The 20,265-nt window shown below is 45.1% G+C and overlaps 2 protein-coding genes across 3 annotated transcripts in view; one reads left to right on the top strand and one right to left on the bottom strand.

Moving 5' to 3' along the window:
- The window catches only part of DOCK7 (dedicator of cytokinesis 7), an 87,794-nt gene that overhangs the window by 28,701 nt on the left and 38,828 nt on the right, over positions 1-20,265 (top strand). The window contains 7 exon segments of the mRNA XM_031058554.1: positions 14,191-14,308; positions 15,035-15,105; positions 15,815-15,953; positions 16,119-16,220; positions 16,473-16,559; positions 17,322-17,553; positions 18,850-19,105. Of these exon segments, the coding sequence (XP_030914414.1) occupies positions 14,191-14,308; positions 15,035-15,105; positions 15,815-15,953; positions 16,119-16,220; positions 16,473-16,559; positions 17,322-17,553; positions 18,850-19,105 (1,005 nt within the window).
- On the bottom strand, positions 235-8,691 carry ANGPTL3 (angiopoietin like 3). Of its 2 annotated transcripts, none has more exons than XM_005422973.2 (7): positions 8,179-8,691; positions 6,986-7,096; positions 6,060-6,177; positions 5,254-5,367; positions 3,993-4,088; positions 2,204-2,464; positions 235-416 (listed from the first exon to the last, which is right to left on the bottom strand). In XM_005422973.2, the coding sequence occupies exons 1-7, from the start codon at positions 8,674-8,676 to the stop codon at positions 235-237; spliced, it is 1,380 nt and encodes a 459-aa protein (XP_005423030.1). In that variant the 5' UTR covers positions 8,677-8,691. The 2 variants fall into 2 exon arrangements, with proteins under 2 accessions (XP_005423030.1, XP_014163297.1); XM_014307822.2 differs by having other exon boundaries at positions 235-462; positions 2,238-2,464.

The raw sequence follows: 20,265 nt of genomic DNA, 5'->3' as shown, positions 1-20,265 counted from the left end.
AAGGAAAAGCTCCACAAAAAGTTGCAGCACGTTGACATTGGGTCTTGAGGGAATGACAATACTCACCAGACATTTTGTAAGACCATCTCAGATGCCTCAGGTTTGTGTTTTGGAGGAATTCCATGCAGGGCATGGGCTGGGACTTGGCATCTGTTGGTAAACACAGCATCAAGTCCTTCGGTGTGGTGAAGTTCATTGTGTTTGTTCTGAGTTCAAATGCAGCAGGTTCAGCACTCAGTCAAAGCTTTTTAAGTCTGTTGGGTGGATCATTATTTTGGTGGACTTGAGCAGGTAGTATCTTCCTTTCTTAGGCTTCCAGTACAGACCTTTTCCTCTGTCCAGCCTTCCCCTGGACCTTGGTGTGACATAGTTTCCATTCAGGTTGGTTTCCTCACATTCACTGTGCCACCAGCCTCCTGAGGAGAAACGTGGGCATGTCAGTCTGGGCAGAGTAAACAGCTCCTCTTTGCAACACAAATCTGCTTTAGACCCTAAATTCCAGCTCAGTTGGCATCTACCCAGGATTCCCAAATCACTGAATTGTTTGGGTTGGGAAATTCCTCCAAACTCACTGAGTGCAGCCATTCCCCAGCACTGCCAAGGCCACCACTGACACATGTCACCAAATGCCACACCTGCCTGGATTTTAAGTCCCTCCAGGGATGGGGACTCCACCACCCTGGGCAGCTGTGCCAGGGCTGGACAGCCCTTTCCATGAAGAAATTTTCCCAAATATCAATCCAAGTCTCCTCTGGTGTAACTTGGGGCGTTCCCTCTGCTCCTGTCCCTGTTCCCTGGAGCAGAGCCCGACCCCCCTGGCTGTCCCCTCCTGGCAGGGGCTGTGCAGAGCCACAAGGGCCCCCTGAGCCTCCTTTGCTCCAGGTGAGCCCCTTCCCAGCTCCTCAGGGATTCTCCAGCCCCTTCCCCAGCCCCATTCCCTTCCCTGGCCATGCTCCAGCCCCTCAATGTCCTTGTCCTGAGGGGCCCTTCCCTGGGCACAAGGTCCCCCTCTTGGCATTGTTTCAGGCATCCACAATTTTCAGGAAGGCCTGGGATGATGTACAAAGTGTTTGTTGCATGAAGCAGATGGCTGGAGGACAATTTTGTCTCCTGTGATTCAATCATTTAATTGCTTCTTCAGTTGTTTGCTTTCTGCTATAAACTGGCAAATAGAAAAGCTTTGTAAATCAGAGATTTACAAAGGGTTTAAGGGTTCTTAATTAAGAACCCTTTAACCAAATTATCTCCAAAGAGAAATGGCCTCAGCCTTGCATCTTTTGCTCTTTTGGGAGTGATTATATTGTGTATATATGACAAGCAGCTAAAATCTAAGCTTACCAGAGCTTGATGGCTCTGGGGGCAGCTAAAACCTTTGAATGGAAACTCACTCATTATTAACTTTAGGGTTGTAGCCTAAATGGAGTTAGAAGTCAGTTTGTCTTTAAGTTTTTTGCAAAAAGGGATCAAACAACTCAACCTGAGGCTGTCACACCAGACCAGGCATCATAGGAGGGATAGCCCTTTGCTTCAGAGTTTGGAATCTCATCCTGGGGTTATTTCATCCTGGGCTGCCTGTTCTGTTTCTGGCGTTGGTTGCACCAGGAGGGCAGGATTAGATGGGATATTGGGAAGAAATCAGATTGGGAAGAAGTTCTTCCCTGTGAGGGTGGTGAGGGGCTGGCAGAGGTTGTCTGGAGAGACTGTGGATTCCCCATCCCTGGAAGTGTCCAAGGCCAGGCTGGACGGGGCTTAGAGCACCCTGGGATAGTGGGAGGCATCAGGGTTGAAACAGAATCACTGGATTGGAAGAGACCTTAAAGATCATGGAGTCCAGCCCAGCCCCAGCACCCCAACTAAACCTGGCACCCAGTGCCACATCCAGGTTTGTTAAACACACCCAGGGATGGGGACTGCACCACCTCCCTGGGCAGCCATTCCAGAACCTTATCACCCTTTCTGGAAAAAGCTTTCCCCTGCTATCCAGCCTGTATTTCCCTTGGTGCAGCTCGAGGCTGTGTGCTCTGTTCTGTCAGTGCTGCTGGAGAAAGAGCCCAGCCCCAGGTGAGCACAGGCACCTTTCAGGAGCTGTGCAGAGTGATGGGGGCAGCCCTGAGTCTCCTTCTCTCCAGGCTGAGCCCCCCCAGGCTGAGCTTTAGGCTCCCTTCCCAGTGGGGCAGAGCAGTGGCCATGCCCTGGGCTGTACCTGGGTGGCTCTGGGGGCAGCCGGAGCCCCCGGCCGTGTCCCCGATGGAGAAGCGGAGCCGGGCGTGCTCCGGCAGCGCGTTGGGAATGCTGCCCGACGTCCTGGCCAGCTGCAGGGTAAAGTTGGTGCTGGGGCCCCCCAGGCTGAAGCTGTACTCGATGTGCCTCCTGTTCCCTCTCCAGTCCTGCAGCTCGATGCGCAGCACGTAATTCCCCTGCTGGGTGATGGAGTAGATCTTCTTCAGGCCCAGCCAGAATTCCTCTGCAAAGTTGGAGGGAAGAGATGGTTTTATGGATAACCTGCAGGTAGTGTGTGTGAAGATACAGTATTTAAAAGGCTGTATTAATTGCTTTAATTAAATCAGTGATTCGAGTCTTGGGGACTGTTGATCTTTGCAGAGGTCTGCTGCTACATTCTTTTTGTTTACCTCTGCTTAATTGCACACTGATGATCAATAAAACAGGAGTTCTAAATGAACTGGAGCTTCCCCCTTAAGTTTCCCACCTCGTGTGGAACTCTGAGAGGGAGCTGCAGACATTTAAGAGGTGTGTAATTGGAATGTGTGACAAATGAAGCCAGTGACATTCATAAAACCTAATGGCAATTGTTGCATTTTGGGAGGAAAGAGCTGCAGAACCAAACTGGGGTTTCAACACCCTCCTGTACAAAGGGAATTTTTCTTTTGCTGGAATTTCTGATCATTAGGTTAATTGGTTTCATATATTATATTCATTAAGTAGCTTATTATCACTGCAGGTAATTGCCACATGTACAAAGTGGGGCTGAATGTGAGTGCCATGCACACAGCTGGCATTTAAAGCCATAGAGCTCAAGATGCTTGAAGAAAATACTCCCTAATTTCCAGGTTAGGAGCTGTAACCTGGTTTACTTTATCTCCTCAGAAGAGCACTGAGTAGGACATAGCTGAGAGCAGTGAAATTCTCTGTAAAATCCAACACTGAAAACATTTGGCTGCTTTTTGGTGCAGTATTTGGGAATTGGGAGACCAATCACTAAAGCATCCAGCAGGATCAGATAAACTTTACAGCTGAAAGTCTACTTCAGCTGGGAACTCGTGTTCCAAAACTGAGGGAAAGGTTGAGATCCAGCAGCTCTTTATTATAAAAGATGTGGAAATAAGTCAATATTGCTGCTCACCTGGGTGAGGTTTAGATCTGTGCTATGCTTAGAAAGTCAGACTATTTCCCAAACAAGAGGTCACTCATCTTGTACAAGAAAAACACGGAGAAGATTCTGGATGAGGAGGCTGTTGGGCAGCACTTGGTGCTAGAAATTCTTTGGAGTTGATGATTAACAGGGCAACGTGGGTGTTTCCTCACCCTATCCAGCCATGGAGGGGATTGGCCACTCTGGAGAAGCCTGAGGTGTTTGCTCAGGGGAGCACACACAGCCTTGGGCTCTCCTGAGGCTGCAAAAATTGAGTGGTTTTAAGGGTAACAGGATTGCAGGAAGGCTCAGAGAAAGTAGTGACAGCAGCTTCGTGAGGTTTTGCCTTTGTGTGTATTTGAAATGCTTTGGGAGGTGCTTTTATAAGCAGTAAAATCTTGGTGAAATAGTGTTTAAAGCATTCTGGCCTTGATTCAGTTTCTAAACACACATTTGAAGGGATGTCTTTGAGAATTTCACAAGCTGTGTGTTCTAGTGAGCACTTCCTGCTGTTTCTGATAAATCAGTCAGCTGCTAATTGCAGGTTTAGTCTGCTTTCCTTTCCATAAGAAGATTCAGCTTCTCAAATCAATTGATACACACAAAAAAAAGGAATATTTACCATTGAGGTCACCAAAACCATTTGTGTAGGCATCCCAAGTTTGGTTGAAGTCCAGTGATCCATCCACCCTCTTCTGGATAACAGTCCAGGAGGTGCCTGTGAAAAGGGGAATTCAGTCACTGCTGGGCCTTGGCCTCATTCCCTGTCCCTGAGTGTGCTCTGGGATGTTCCCATTTTGAGGTAGAATGAGTTAATTGAGGTCTTGATGAAGGGAATTCAAATGAGCCCAACTGGAGAGAGCCCAGGGCCCTCCAAGTGTCCTTGACCACACCCGGGGTGACTCCTCTCACAGAATTATTCTGTTAGGCTGCCTTAAATGGGTTTTACTTGTTTATGAGGGCTGAGAGACGGAGAAATTGATAAAGAAGAGATAAGAGCCCCAGACATTGGCTCAGAGGGTCAGACTCTGCTGATAGTGGCTGGCTGCTGGCACAGCTCTGGGGCAGGGATGAGGTGCTGGGGCTGTGTCCAGCTGCAGCTCCACGAGGGTCTTCCCTGAGCCCAGGTCATGACACCCTCACTGCAGCTGCTCCAGCAAATGGCAGCAAAGGAGCTTTCTGCAGAGGGCAGCCCTGGGAGCTGTGTGTGCACATCCAAACATGTGAGGTGGCCCCACATGCTCCCCAGCTCTCTGAGGGCATGGGAAGGGATGGGGGGCCGGCACAGAGCAGCTCCGGGGATGCAGAGGAACCAGGGAATGAGGGAACTGGCCAAGCTGTGGGTGGCAAAAGGAACAAATTTGGGTTCCTTAGGAAGGTGACATGACACCTGTGTTCCTGGCTGCTGAGCCACCCAAACGTGGCACAGGAATCCCATCCCAGGACTCACTTCTCTGGGTTCAGTTTGGCGCAGCTCAGTCTAAAGCACAGCCTGTTAATGAACAAAATGTTACTTCTGTAAAAGCAAATTGTTTGCCGTTTGCTTTTCTTTGGGAAATGCATTCATGGTTGCCCTGTAGTGGGTTTTATAATGACCATTTTCATTGCCTACAGCTAATGGGGCCTGGGATTTGGATAGCCTTAATTTATGTCACGTGATTGAATGTCCTTTCCTCAGTATAAACAAGAAGGGAGTAAAGAATGGGAGCATTGATAAGGAGATTTCAGGATATGGGAAACCTGATTAGAGCAGCAGGCCACTCAGAGAAGTCAAGAAGATACATGAATCATAAGTTTTTGTGTACTTTGGGAGGAGACAAAGTTGTTTGGCTTAGAGAAAGATATTTGTGTGTAAATTAGATTGTTGCTGGCACAGCTCTTACCAAATTTCATTTCACAGTAGACATTGAAAGCTTCTGAGCCATTGGGCTGAATAGTGTAGACCCCACTGGCCTGCACCCCGGTGTGGTAGAGGGCAGTGCAGTCAGCAGCAGAACCTGGGGAGCAATCAGCCTGTTAGAAATCCTGCTTGGGGTGTGCTGAGCTGAGAGCCAAAGGAAAAAAATGAGAATGATCATATTGGTAATTCTATTTTACAATAAACATGATGGAATGGACAGACTGCTTTGGGCGTAATAGTGCAGCTGCCAAGGTGTGCATAGGTTGTGGTTTTTGAGTTAGGCAGGGCTTCAGTTTGGAGGATTTTGGAAAGTTTCTAAGGCCTAAGACTAGACTCTGGCAAATGGGCTTTCCTACCCCTTGTAAATCTCCTAGTAAATACCATGCTCACTGCTACACTTCATCAGTGCCTTTCAACTTCAAAGAAAGGACTCCTAAATCTTGTAATTAGCCAGTGTGGAGTAAATGAGTTCTCTGTTCAGGCTCCACAAGAGAGACATGGGTAAAAGCATGGCCACAGCATGTTTACAAGAGGGGAATGGATCCTGTTACTGCATTCTTGGACATTGTTCCTGTGTGTCACCCCAGAGACAAGTACAGCTGGAGTAGGCCTAAATAGATAATGACATTTTTTCCAAAGAAGGAAATCTAATTCCTTCCCACAGCCCAGTGTGTAACATAAAAATCTTCTCCTTTTAGTCTTTGGCTCCTACAAACCAATCCAGGGCTGTCCCAGAGGGTGGTGGGAAGGCAGCACATGCTGTAGTCAGTCTCAGAGATGGGGTCTCACCATCAGCTCTGTATGTCCCAGCCGTGGGCCTGTGCACAGCAGAGGGGATGGGCTCTGCCTCCTGCTGCTCCCCCAGGAAGGAATTCTCCAGGAGCTCCCGGAGCTCGATGTGGTTTAGCTGGAAGAGCCATAATGACACTGTTAACTTCCCAAGGCTCTGGAATGATGGGGTTCATGGATCAAGACAATGTCATGCAGAGAATAATTTTTCTTGTGAGTGTAACCCTGTGGAATACCCAATTTACCACATAAAAATAACTGCAGCTCCATGCTGGTGGATTTTAGGTGTGGGATTGTGTGTGTGCCACTGCTCTGGCAGGGTTGGATTCATGAGGGGGGGAAATGACCCCCTTCTCTTGTGGTGCACCTTAATGGGCAAACAGATTTAACTTATTTAATAATAATTTTTAATGGGCAAACAGATTAGCTTATTTCCTCAGGTGACATCACTCAGACAAATAATGCCAACAGCTGAGGAGGACAGAACCCACAGTTCCTCAGGCTGAAATGCATTTTCCTCTCAGAATAAATTAAACCTGATCATGCTGGTTGTACTGTATTATTGTGATGCAGACAGTGATGCAGACATCCACTCTGGGAGTGGGTTTTGGAAATTAAGAAAGAGGTGCAGAGCAATGAGACTTCCAGACCAATGGAAGAGCAATAAGGTGATAAATAATAAGAGGAAAAACCCCAAATGAGCAGTCAGAAATGCAGCAGCCTGGTGTTGAGACAAGGCCTCAAAGCTGTTGTTGGCCACAGCTCCTGCCTGGCAGCACTGCAGCCTCTCCCCAGAACAGGTACCTCAGAGTGGTCCCACCTTCCTCTGCACCCCAAACTCAGCAAGGGGTGCCTGACCCAAGGGTGGGACCTCAGCTCCCTCAGTGTCAGCAGAGATGGAAGGAGAAGCAGGGTGGCTCCTGTACCTTGTCCTCCAGCTCCATGATCTGGTTGTGCTGCCTGTCCAGCTGCACGTGCTGGTCCTCCACGATCCTCAGGAGCTGCTTGATGTCGTTGTCCTGCTGCTCCACAAAAGCCTGAGGATAGGGATGGAGGAAGGTTAGGAGCAGCAGAAGACCTTCAGCACTGGTGCTGCCTCTGTAACTCTTGTCCTGGGGCCAGTTTTGAGAGGCACAAACCACTGAACGTTCCCTTCCCTTTCCAGAGAATCCTAGAATATCCCTAGCTGGAAGGGACCCACAAGGATCATCAAAGTCCAGCTCCAGAGGTTTGCCTGCTTTGCCTCTAAAATGAAAAGTTTCTTTGCTTCTGGAGCAAGCACCAATTTTTTGGAGACAAACTACCGGCAGCTTTGTAGACTCTTTTTTTAATTGCTCTTTTCCTTGTCTTTTCACATGCAGAACAATTATGATCTGTGGAATTGGCCCTTGATTTAAAATAGATATATGGCAGTGATTAAAAAAGGCAAAAATTCCCAGCATTTAGGGTATCAGCTTGGGATTTGAGAGATCAGGATTCTTCTTTTTGGTTTGACACAAATATCCAGTATTTTCCCATACAAAATGCTTGGCCTTTTTATACTTTTGCAAAATACAGTTAATATTTCCTTTTCCATAGAAAACTGTATACCCACTTCACTGCTTGCACAATTAACATATTAATTTTATTAACACCTGCAGGGTTCTTTGGTTCTGGAGGTCCTACAGGTGCTATAAATGGTCCTCTCTAAAGGTTTAAGCTCCCTGTTTCTGCACTGGGCAGGCAGTTCCCACTGCACTGATTTGGGATGAGCTGGTGATGTACAAACCCATGGCCTTGGAAATCTCATAATTTTCCCGATTGCAAAACTTTTTTATCATTATGATGACAAAATTCCTTAAAATAGATTTGCAAATCAATACTGAAAATAATACAGAGCTTTATAATTTCACAATTTTTCACTGATTTCTCTGGGGAGTTTTACTGCAAAATTAACGCCGTGTCAGAGTAAGGCAGTGATTTTTTTTAAAGGTTATTACAGTCATTTCTTCCTTAAAAAATCAGATTAGTACCCCAGAGAGGAGCAAGGGGAAGCATGAGCTTCTATTGCACAATTTCTGATGATGGCATTGCAGTGTATTTTGGCTCAGTGTGTCAGGGGCTTTCACAAGTCACTTACTTTGAGTGAAGAAATTTCTTTTGTCTCTTGCACCGGAGGCTGGAAAATGGCCAGTTTGGTGACCTTGTCCTCCAGTCCCCACACTTGCTCCTGCAGCTGGATTTTGTTTTGGATGAGGTCTTCAATCTTCAGGTTCATCTCCTGTGAGAGGTTCTTTATCTCCTCATTGTTGATTTGCAGCCTGGCCGTGGTTTGCCGGAGCTGTTCTTCTTCCTCCTTGATTTCGCTGGCTTGCAGGGAGAGCTCGTAAAAGGACCTGTCAAAAATGTAGAGTTTCTGAAAGATGTCGTTCATCTGCCCCTTGGTCTTGTGGACAAAGTCTTTGAGGCCGTGGCCCAGCTGGAGGAGCCCATTGGCCAAGATTCGGACGTCGTCCAACAACGCAAATCTCGATTTCGTTTCGGGAGATGCGGCGGAACCCACGGAGAAAAAATCCTTGTCAGCTGCAGCTGGGAGAGCCAGCGGGGCCAGGAATAGTAAAACTGGAATGATCTTCATGTTTCCTGCTCCTGGCTCTCTTTGCTCAGGATGCAGAGGCTTTTCCCAGTGACAGCTCGTGCTCTGTGGCTGTTCTGGGTTGCAGAACTTGATCTATTTATACTCCTGTTCATTTTAGGAGAGGCAGAGCACGGGTTGATCATTAAGCTGTGTGTGTTTGAACGAGTGTAACCTCTCCTGAATGTAGGTTGGTACCTGGGAAGATAAAATTGAGAGACGGGCGCGTTGCTGATTAAACTGGTTCTGAACTTTTCCATCTGCCAGGCCTTCTGGTGTAAAATGTTATTGATGACACGGTGTTTTTCACATAACTCTTTTTAATAGGTTAATTTTGGGGCATAATCTGGGTAAGGGCTTAAATTGCACCTTGTTTGTGTTGTTTGGTTCCCTTTATTGCCTCAGGAGTGTGAAAGGATTTTACCATGTTTGAGAGCACTGGATGTTCAGGTTGTGAAGCTCCTTGATGAGCTGTGGAAGGGCAGAATATTCCCAGATGATTCACACAACTTGATTTTCATCTCAGGCCGTTCTCTGATGTAACTCATTGTGCTGCAGTGGATTTACTTGTCATCGAGCCCAGATTAAGTGAGAAAGAGGGAATTAGGTCCAGAGATTGCCTGGATGTGATTCTGCTGTGTTAAGGTTTGTGCAGTAATTTACACCATATAAAACTTATTTTTTAAGAGCTGTTTTGCAGAGGTGGGTGAGATAAATAATACCTCGCTTGCATTTCTCACCTTAGCATTCTTTTTGCTGTTTAGGATTCACACTGCATAAAGAAAGGCTGCAAGTGCTCTGCAATAAATGCCCAGTTCTGCAGTGGGTCTCTGCATAAAAACATGGGGTTTTTGGGTAGTACTGCAGTGTGAGTCAAAGGTATTTCTCTTTCTGGACTCATTCATAGCAATCCAAGAAAACAAAATCAAACATTGCACAATGTGCTTTGGAGAGTTTTCAGGTTTTTGCCAACTTCTTGTATGTTTAGAAATTCTTCCCCTGGACTTTTTGTTGTGTTGATGTGCATATGCACGTATGATATGAAGCATCCATAGAAAAAATGTTTAAAAAATGAAATTTTTACCTCATATGTTGAATTTTTTGTGTGCTTAGGGGTTTGTGATATCCAGGTAACCTTCCCATTCACAATTAAATACTGTGAAAGTATTTTAGATCTCAGATTAATTGCTGGGGAATATTTTGTGCCAGTATGGTTGGGATCAGAGTTACTGGAGTATGGAAAAACAGCAGAAATAGGGAGGTGATCAGGCCCAGCTTTGATAGGGATTCCTTCAAAAAAACCAGTTCTGAATTGTTTCTCTGGCATCTGACACAGGGATTTTGGGCTGCAAAACTTGAAGAACTGGTTGTAAAATTAAAAAAAAAAAACAAACAAACCCAAACCAATGTATAGGCATTCTTCAGTCCACTTCACAGTCCTTAAGTGGCTCTGGTTTTTTGTGGTTTCAAATGAACCATTTTCTTTTTTAACTATTTAATGTAAGAAATCTTCCTGGTTTATTTTGAATTCTTCCAAACCCCATCACCCCCAAAAATCTTCCTTCTTGGCTTAGTCTTTCTAAAAATATAGGGAGTTACTGAAGAGATAGCAATGACCAAACAACTGGGGATCAGACATTTTGCCAGGTTTCTACAGCTTGTGTGTCCCATGTGCTGCCTGTGCTGCTCAGACATGACACTACCTCTGGGAAAGGTTTGTTTTCCAAAGGGAACAGGCAGCCAAAGGCCCTGATGTCAGATATTAATGAAGCACTAATTAGCTGCCAAGCACGTTTCCATGTTAATGCCAAGGCCATGGAGTCAGACAGTGCTGAACTCACTACAGAGCACCCCTAGATGTCACAACAGGCCCAGAGTCCAGAAGAAAAGTGGGACACAGGAAAGCAGAGAGGAGAAAAGCTTCTGGCATGACTAAACCATAAAATTCAAGAGCTTTGGAAGCCCTGAGAGGGAATCCTGCCTCTGAGAGTTGTCAGGAAAAGATGTATATAACAAACATGATCCTGAAGATCTTTCATGAACCTGGGTGACCCTGATTATGTGGGCTTTAAATGATTTTTATAGTAGGAATAAAGCAAAGAAAAAGCTCTCTGGGTTTTACTGAAACGGGAAATTTTCATAATAGGAAAATTCATTCATAGGAATTTTCATTGTAAGAGTTAGGAGCAGCTCTTAATGTTTTAATGCCTTTGTGAAGGATTTTGCAAAATGGCTGCAATGATATTACATAAATATTTAGAGGAGTGCCTGGTACCATTATGTCCGTGGCTTGGGAAGCCTTTGCACTTTAGCAATTTATTTTATGGAAGTAGAAGTACTTTTGAGATCTGTTTGAGATAATAGGATAAGCTTTGCATATAGTTGGCATGGCATTTTAGTAAAAGCTCCAAACACAAGTCCTTGGGTTTACAGCTCCTGCCTGAAACTTTATTGATGGAAATCAAGACATTCATAATGTTCTGTCGCTTTTTCAGCCATCAGTCCCTTTCCATGACTGTGTGTAGACAGGAAGATCTGAGATTTTTAGTGATGTGAGGTAGAAGAGAGGCTGGGAGGGCTGGGGACGGAGAAGAAAAGGCTCTGGGGAGATCTTAGAGCTCCTTCCAGGGCCTAAAGGGGCTTCAGGAGAGCTGGAAAGGGACTTGGGACAATGGCCTAGAGTGACAGGACAAGAGGTGATGGTTTTAACCTGAAACAGAGTAGTTTAGATGAGATTAGATATTGGGAATAAATTAATTTTTGTGTGGGTGGCGAGGCCCTGGCCCAGTTTGTCCAGAGTTTCCCCATCCCAGGATGTGTCCAAGGACAGGTGGGACAGTGTTTGGAGCAGTTTGGGACAGTGGAACGTGTCCCTGGACATGGCAGGGGGTGGAATGAGGTGATCTTTACATCCCTTCCAACCCAAACCAGGGCTCCAACCCAACTTGACCAGTGGTAAGGTCAAGCAGGATTTTTCCACTTGGGGGTCACATTCTGATTGCTAGCTGGGCATTTTTTCCCCTTTTTCCATGTAAGTTTTCCACAAAGGGAAGATGCCTCTAATAGGAAACCCTCTGGAGGGAGGCTGCCTGAACAGGGGGAACATCCCCTGTCCCCTATTCCAGTGGGATCTGTGCATCTCGAATCCCATAAGCACCAAGAGCTTCTTCCCAGTGAAATGCCCTTAATGAGGGCTTGAAAAGCAGTGGAGAGGGAACAACCTGTCCCTTTCCTCAGCATAAATCAATCCTTTGCATAAGCCTGCCTTTAACATAGGGATCCTGTAGCCTGGCTTCACAAATACCTTAAATCTTTCTCTTAGGCACTAATAATACTTAATAAAAGTTTTATGAGCAAGGTACATTTTAAAGTAAATTTTCATATCCATTTTCATTTTAAAAGAACATCAAGCAGCAAATGTATTCATGGCAGAACAAAGTAATTTAGGAGAGTCACAAAAATGGCCCTGGCCCCCTCTGAAATAGTAGGAGAGTGTTGATTTGGCAAAGTGACCAGTGGGGATGGGATTCCAAAACTTAATTCACCATGAAGGACTTGAGAGGGAAGAAATTCCCACTTGCCTGCTAAGCTTATTCCTCTGCCTGCAGGGGTGAAGCAGAGCCTGGTTCATGAGGCTGCCCCAAATGTCCCTGGAGCTGCTCTGCTCTTAGGGAATTCCTTGGGATCACCATTAGCTGGGGCTGTGTAGACGGGGCTGTTTGGGGAGCAGCTCTGAGGAATTGCCATCAGAACCAAGGCCTTGGGTGGGGTCCGTTGGCCAAAATCTTGTCAGTGGTGCCATTTCAGGCAGGCGGGGGCAGCCTCCCTTTGCAGCTGCTCCTCCAGGAGTGTGTCCCACCAGTGCAGGTGTTTTGGAAACTCCTGGCATCTAAAAGGCACCAGGTACCTTCCCTGAGTTACTTCCCTCCTGAGAACCCAAAAAAGAGTCTTTTTGTTATCAACCTCCTGCTGCCAGCACTCGACAGCAGCTGCTTTATTACCCCTTAAAAGTTGTCCTGCTGTGCTCCTCACTTCACTTCTGAGCCCATCTGCCACCTGCTGTCTCTGTGGGACAAGGAACAGTTGGAAACCACTCACAAATTGTGTTCAGAACCACGGAACAGTTCCCAGAGGGAAGGAACCTCTTTTTCCTCTTGCCTCACAAGCCAGGGCTGTTAGAGGGCTGGTTCTGCAGTGTTTGGCCAGAATGCAGCGTGCCAGTTCTTCATCCCTGGGAGCTGAGGCAGCACTTGAGGCCCTCCCTGAGCTCCCATGGAACCATCCCTGCTGCATCCCCTGGCTGGAGCCAGGCTGGCCAAGGAGGATGATGCTGGTGTGCTGGGCAGGGCTGGGTGGGAGGTGGAATGGGGATTGCCAGGCTGGTTTTTTAAAGACGTGTAACAATTCATACATTTAGAGTGGTTTGGCAGCAAAAGAACGTTCATTTCCTCTGAATAACTGAGTGTTGAGGTGCAAAAGTCTGCTTTTATTTTTGTCTTTAAAAGAACATCAAGGAGCTTTGTGTAGGTCTAAATGGCTTGCACAAAAGACAGGTAGGGGTTTGTAGTGGACAGTTTTGCTGATGGAGTGTGAATCCAACTTTCACCTTGTTGGCAAGGGCCCAGCAGGGCTCAGAGGACAGAAAATACTGCAGAATTTTGCATCTCTCATGGCTATTAAAGTATTCAGGGACTTGGAGAAATGGGACTGGAAGGGGTTTGCAGAATGTGTGTCCCCTGCTCAGCAAAGCTTGAAGTTGTCTTTAAACCCACCTGATGAGTGTCTGCCTCACCTGTCCTGAGAAACCACCAGAAAAATGGAGGTTTGACACCCTCCAAGGCAATTTGTTCTACTGCTTTAACTCTCCTTACAGCCAGAACATCTTCCCTTGTGCCTCACCTAAATCTCCTGTGCTGCAATTTCCTCCCATTAGGCCCTGCCACATTCCCTGTGGATGTGATGAGCACTTTATTACTTCAGCCTTTGAAACAGTTCTTTAGCTACCTGGGGGTGTTGGCATTACCTGAAGCTACATGTATCCATTCAGTTTAATCCATTCTCAGAGGAAAAATGTAACCTGAAGTTATAGTGATGTCAGGAGATTTAAAAAAGAAAAGAAAAAAAAAGCCGCAAGAAGGAAGGTATTTAACAGAAACCAGCTCCTCTGTGTTGAGCAAATAAAGTATATCAAGTAGAAGTAAATAAAGTTTTTGTATTCATGTTTTCTTTCCAATTGAACTTAGATTGTAGAATCACTGGGAAATTTTTGGATGGATTTTTCAAGTACCCTTCCACACAAGAACTGTTTCAAAATGTGATGAGAGTTTAAAAATTATGTCTTTTGATGTCTGAAATAAGGGGTCATTACCAAAGACAATTGTTTGTCTGGGTGTGCACTGCATCCGAGAGAAAAGAAAATGTCAAACCCTTCACTGTTTGCCTTTCCACAGTAGTTTAAATAACAGCATTAATGAAGGTGTGACCCCTCTCATCAGCTGCTGCCTTTGTCTCTTGCAGGAATCTCCTTTATGTGTATCCACAGAGCCTTAACTTCGCCAACCGGCAGGGATCTGCCAGGAACATCACAGTGAAAGTGCAGTTCATGTATGGAGAGGATCCCAGCAATGCCATGCCGGTGAGGGGGGCCCTGTGCTCCGTGGGAAGGGACCAGCACTCCTGGCAGGCTGTTCAAACCTCACTGAAATGCATTTCAAAGTAACAACTTGAGAGGAATAGAAAATGGTATTTCAGAGCAAAGGGTGCAGTTGTGCAGAGTTTGCAAGGTGACAGTGGAGCAGCTGAATTTTAATGTGAGGTTGTTGATTATAAGGGTGGTGAGGCCCTGGCAGAGGTTACCCAGAGAGATTCTCCATCCCTGGAAGTGTCCAAGGCCGGGTTGGATGGGGCTTGGAGCAACCTGGGATAGTGGAAGCTGTCCCTGTCTCATTCCTGAGATGGGATTTAAATTCCCTTCCAACCCCAACCCATTCTGGGATTCTGTGTTTGCAGCAGACACTGCTCGTGGTTGGAATAGAAGTTTTGCTTCCATGACAAAGGATTGAAGGTGACAGCTTTGTTCAGGGCCAGCAGTGATCCCCACTCAGAGAGGATCTATGCAGGGATGGTTCCATCCATCAGTTCTTCTGCCATGTCTGTGTCCATGTGTCACTGGAGTTGTTAAAATGGTGCCTTTTCAGTGACTGAGTGAAGTGCTGCCTGTAAGGGAAGGGGCAGGGAACAAGCAGGTATAACTGTACAGGTGCACAATAAATGGAGCTCTAAATGTCTCTGCAGGATTATGGAATAAATTCTTGGCACAGTTTTATAGGGGTGGTTCTGTGGTTTTTTCCTCTTTTTGCAGGTCATCTTTGGCAAATCCAGCTGTCCTGAGTTTTCCAAGGAAGCATACACAGCTGTGGTGTATCACAACAGGTAAACACAGTGTGGAAGTGCAGTTACTTGTCAGTGACTGGTGTTAATTATTTAACAATCAGCGTCTGGACAGCACTCACAGTGACTGCAGTGCCAGTTGATGCTGTCCTTAGAGTTTTGTGACAACTGGGAGACAGAGTCTTTGTTTGCTGTGGCACAGATCAGCTTTGTGTGATCCTGAGCACGTAGCCCAGCTCAGCAGATGCTCCAAGTACAGCTCCAGTCAGCAGTCATGAAGATTTATGTTTCAAACTCACGGGAGCAGGTGCCCCCGTTGTTTTCTTGGAGCATTTTAGACATTAGGTACAAATTGGAGCTACTTGATCTTGAAAGTAATTCCATTGCAGCTGGGGTGAGGGGTGCTGAGTCCAGCAGGAACGTTTTCCTGGCTTTGCAGCTGTGCCAGGGAGAGGTGTTCCAGGGGAGATTCCTGTCCTGCAGGTCGGGCTTGTGGCAGTGTCCACGTTGAGACAGGAGTTTATTGCTCATGTGGTTCAGAGTGCCTGTGTGAGGAGGAGGAGGCTGCTGCCCATTTTTTTGTGGATTAGAAGTTTTTCCAGTCCTTTGTGATCAGAAAGTGAGCTTTAATCCCTTGGGATAGCCCATACACTCCCTTCCCTGCAGATCCTTTAACTCAAAGGGTTCAGTCTGGAGCACAAGGTAGCAAACTGCTGTGGGTGACTCAGCTGAGGCTCTGCTCTCTGCGCAGATCTCCTGATTTTCATGAGGAAATCAAGATTAAGCTTCCAGCCACTTTGACAGACCACCACCACCTGCTTTTTACTTTCTACCACGTCAGTTGCCAACAAAAACAAAACACACCCCTGGAGACTCCAGTTGGCTACACCGTGAGTGTCTTCCCATCCTTATATTTTTCAGCACAGGATTCATTCAAATGCATTTGTTGCTTCTTTGTTTAGAACTCATATCCCATTGGAGAGCTTGAGCAATTGGCAAAAGCTCAAAGAAAGCCTTAAGTAATGAGTGTTTTTGTTGTTTTCTTCTCTTTGCAGTGGATCCCGATGCTGCAGAACGGCCGGTTAAAGACGGGTCAGTTCTGCCTGCCTGTGTCATTGGAAAAGCCACCACAGGCTTATTCAGTGCTTTCTCCAGAGGTGAGCTGAGTTCTGCCTGCTGGAAACCAGCAGAATACATGGGAGAAAAAATGAGAGGATGTGCACACATATCTGTGTGTGTGCATTTATTTATTTCTTAAATAGCGTTAAATTTAGACAGAATTTTAATGTTTGTGTGTGGCTATGTGCATGTGATCTGGCCAAAATAAATGAAAATAAGTTGAATTGTAATTAGCAGAGCCTAAGCTCTGCTCTCTGTCACATCCTCTCTGATTCTTCCTCAACCTGCAGGTTCCTCTCCCTGGGATGAAGTGGGTGGACAACCACAAAGGGGTTTTCAATGTGGAAGTTGTTGCTGTGTCATCCCTCCACACTCAGGTGGGTGTTGAGAGCAGTCACTGGAATAAAATAATCTTCTGACAGCTGAAACACTGTCAGAGTTGATGCTGTGTATGACAATCCCTTGTAGTGAAATTACAATCTCATTTTCAGTTCTGAGCCAGCACACCTGTTTTTCCACATTCTGCTGTGAGTATATTTGAGAAGTTCTGCTTAAAAATATGAGTGGTTTGGCCTTAATTCACAGGGGAGTGAATGGCCAACAGTGTTTTCAGCCTGTTGTGTTTGATACAACAGCTCTAACACAGCCCAGGCAATTGATGTTTTCTTGTTCTTGTTTTCTTCTTGTTTTCTTGTTCTTGTTTTCTTGTTCTTCCCTTTCCCCTCCTCCTCTTTTGTTTCCTCCCTGTATTTTCCCTCTGTCTGCCTTTGATCTGAAAATAAAGATGACAATCGCTTTGTTTAATCATTTGAGCTTTTGTTTTATTAATTCCCACTGTGTCATTTTGATGGGCTGGGTGTATTTTATTTGTGCTGTAAGTAGCAATGTGATTTTAGTGCGTTTTTGTCTGGTTTGTCTAAGAATACACAGTCTGTGGGTCCTCTAGTTTTGCCTTTATAACTTTGAAACTAGAATTAGAATTAAATATGGACAGATCTCTCAAAGATGTTCAGTTTCTGCTAATTTTAAATGGCCAGATAGAAAAATGAGGGTGAGAACCCATCCATGAGACACAAATCCATAGAAAATGAAGGTATCTTGGGGATTCTTACTGATTATTGGCTTTTTGCTTGTTGTAGGACCCTTACCTCGACAAGTTCTTTGCGCTTGTCCATGCTCTGGATGAGCACATGTTCCCTGTGCGAATAGGAGACATGAGAATTATGGAGAACAACTTGGAAAATGAACTGAAGAGCAGCATTTCAGCTTTAAATTCCTCTCAACTGGAGCCGGTAGTGCGATTTCTTCATCTCCTGCTTGACAAACTGATCCTTCTGGTAGTAAGACCTCCTGTCATTGCAGGCCAAATAGGTATTTTATTTAAGTTTTATAGAGAATTACATAGCTGAAAGTTTGACACTTCCAATTTTATCATATTTATGTAGAAGTAAAAAAGTCCATTTTTATGCTTTATTTTAGTGCCACTAATATACCAAGTGTCTCCCAAATAAAACATGCTGGCATCCAGATCTAGGGTGATATACACAGGAGCCATATTTAATATTTAATAGAAAGCCTCTAAGAAGGACTGGGAATTTGGTGTCCAAATTGAGCCACCAGAAAAAGAGCCTGATTTTCCTGGATGCTCAGCATGTTTTTAGCACTGGAGTTTGTTAAGGTGTCTCCATCCTGACAGAAAATAGGGATTTCAACCTTACTGGTCACCTTGGAAAATCTGGAAGTAGGTGAAGTAGGAAACTACAGATGCTGCATGTTCCTGTTGTGGATCTGATACTGCCAGCGTGAATAATCCCTTCTTTTGCTCCCTGTGAAGGGCTAAGCTCTGGCAGTACAGAAAATCTCAAGTTTAAGTCAGGATTAGATCCTTACTATTTAAAATAGCAGTTTTTGCAGATTTTCTTTTGTAGGAAACCTGAGTTTGGACATGGTGGAATATAAGGATCTAAGACTGCTTTAAAAATACTTTAAAAAGTATTTTCTTAGCTGTACCATTTATTTATTTAATCTTTCTGGGAAAGAATTTACCTGCATTTTTGTTTTATATTTTAATGTTCTTTAACTCTTTCAGTGTTCTGTATTGATTTAGTTGTCTTGTATGGAATATTATGGACATTAGTGACTGAATTTATTTAAAATAAGATTTTCATTCTCTAGCTACTGTCTTCTTCATCCCTAATTTTTCTAGAATATCTGCTTCAGTCTGTGTGTAGTTTTTTGTGCTCATTTTCAGAGCAGCTTTTTTCTCTCAACAAAATGAAATTGTTCATTTGATACAGTTTGTATTTTGGCTAAGGCTTAAATAGAGGAAATAATTAACTGAGAAAAGCATGATAAATATCCAAAGGGTATTATCCATCAATTAAACAAAGACTTACTCTTGTTACCATTGCAGTTGATGACCAAAATTGGGCTGATTCCAGAAATGGAGCCTAAGTTCATTAAGTTTATTTTTAATAAAAGTGGCAGCTGATCACTGGAGCACTTTATATGAGAAACTGGAGAACTGGGGAACTTTATATGAGAAAAGCTTGCTAGGCTCTAGGGAGCTCCACCATTTGCCCTGCAGGAGGTGGATGAACAGCACATTTTGGATTTTTCCTGGGTCCTGCTGCACTCTAAACCAAACTTCTCCCTTTTTGCTTTCAGTGAACCTGGGCCAAGCATCTTTTGAGGCGATGGCATCAATCATAAACAGACTTCACAAGAACCTGGATGGCAACCAGGACCAGCATGGCAGGAACAGCCTGCTTGCTTCCTATATTTATTATGTTTTTCGCCTGCCCAACACCTACCCCAACTCACCATCACCAGGTAGCTCTTTTGTTTTTTCATTTTATTTCAAGTTTGGTGAAAAAAGGCAGAAGCCACTTACTGGCAGGTGCTCCTGAGCTTCAGCTGTGTGGCTGCTTCCCTGCAGGGCCCTGTTATTAATTTGCCAGTGTAGCCACTTAAAAGATGTGTTTAATTACTGTTAGTTGTGTGAGAGATTCAATTATTTGATGATTTGAAATAAGTGTCACTGCTGAAGAGGGAGTCTGGGTGAATTATGGCAAAAAAATGGGTTTTAAGGTTTTTTCTGTGAGACAGGTGTGATGCACTCCTGGCCTGTCATGTTTCCCAGTCTCCTTCATAAGAACTTTTATACTTTATTCCAGTTCCAGCAAAAGTTTAAACACTGTCTGGATGGAATAGGTATCCAAAGGGAATTATCCATCAATTAAACAAAGACTTGCAGTTGATGACCAAAGTTGGGCTGATTCCTGAAATAGAGCCTAAAGTAATTGAATTTATTATTAATATAATATTTTACATATTTTAATGTATGTATGTATATATATATATATACACACATATATATACATATATATATTATATGGTTTTATTTCTATGTATACCTAAAAAATGTAGATATTATGTATTTAAGGCAGGAGTGCAAAATACTAGAAAACATATGTCTGGGTGCAGGAGGGAAATAAATTAATCCAAGGTGAGAGCAAGGGATGGGAAAGAGGTGGTGTGAGTGACAGCCATGAAAAACCAGGTTTTGGAAAGAATGTTCATGCACAGACGGGGAAGCTCTGAGAGATGTTGGGAAGGTTTTGTACCTAAAACTGTGCCCACTTTGGGTGGGTTTTGAGTGTGCAGTCTGGAAAACATCCTGTTAGCCAAGGACAATCCCACAGGGAGCCTCATGCTTCCCTGTGGATAAAACAGCTTTTAATTCCCATACTGGACTGACCAAGCAGGGCTGGGTGTCCTGAGGGGGTCTGGGTGATGGAGGATGGCCAGAGTGACCAGGCAGGAGAGGCCTGAGTGTCCTGAAGGGGTCTGGGTGATGGATGGCCAAGCAGGGCTGGCTGTCCTGAGGGTGGGGGATGGCTGGACTGACCAGGCAGGAGAGGCCTGGGTGTCCTGAGGGGCTCTGGGTGAGGGGTGGCCGCACTGACCAGGCAGGGCTATCCTGAGGGTGAGGGATGGCCGCACTGACCAGGCAGGGCTATCCTGAGGGTGAGGGATGGCCGCACTGACCAGGCAGGGCTATCCTGAGGGTGAGGGATGGCC

This window comes from Geospiza fortis, unplaced genomic scaffold (assembly GCF_000277835.1).
Source record: "Geospiza fortis unplaced genomic scaffold, GeoFor_1.0 scaffold396, whole genome shotgun sequence".
Classification (NCBI taxonomy): Eukaryota; Metazoa; Chordata; class Aves; order Passeriformes; family Thraupidae; genus Geospiza; species Geospiza fortis.
This window is presented reverse-complemented; position numbering and strand designations above follow the sequence as displayed.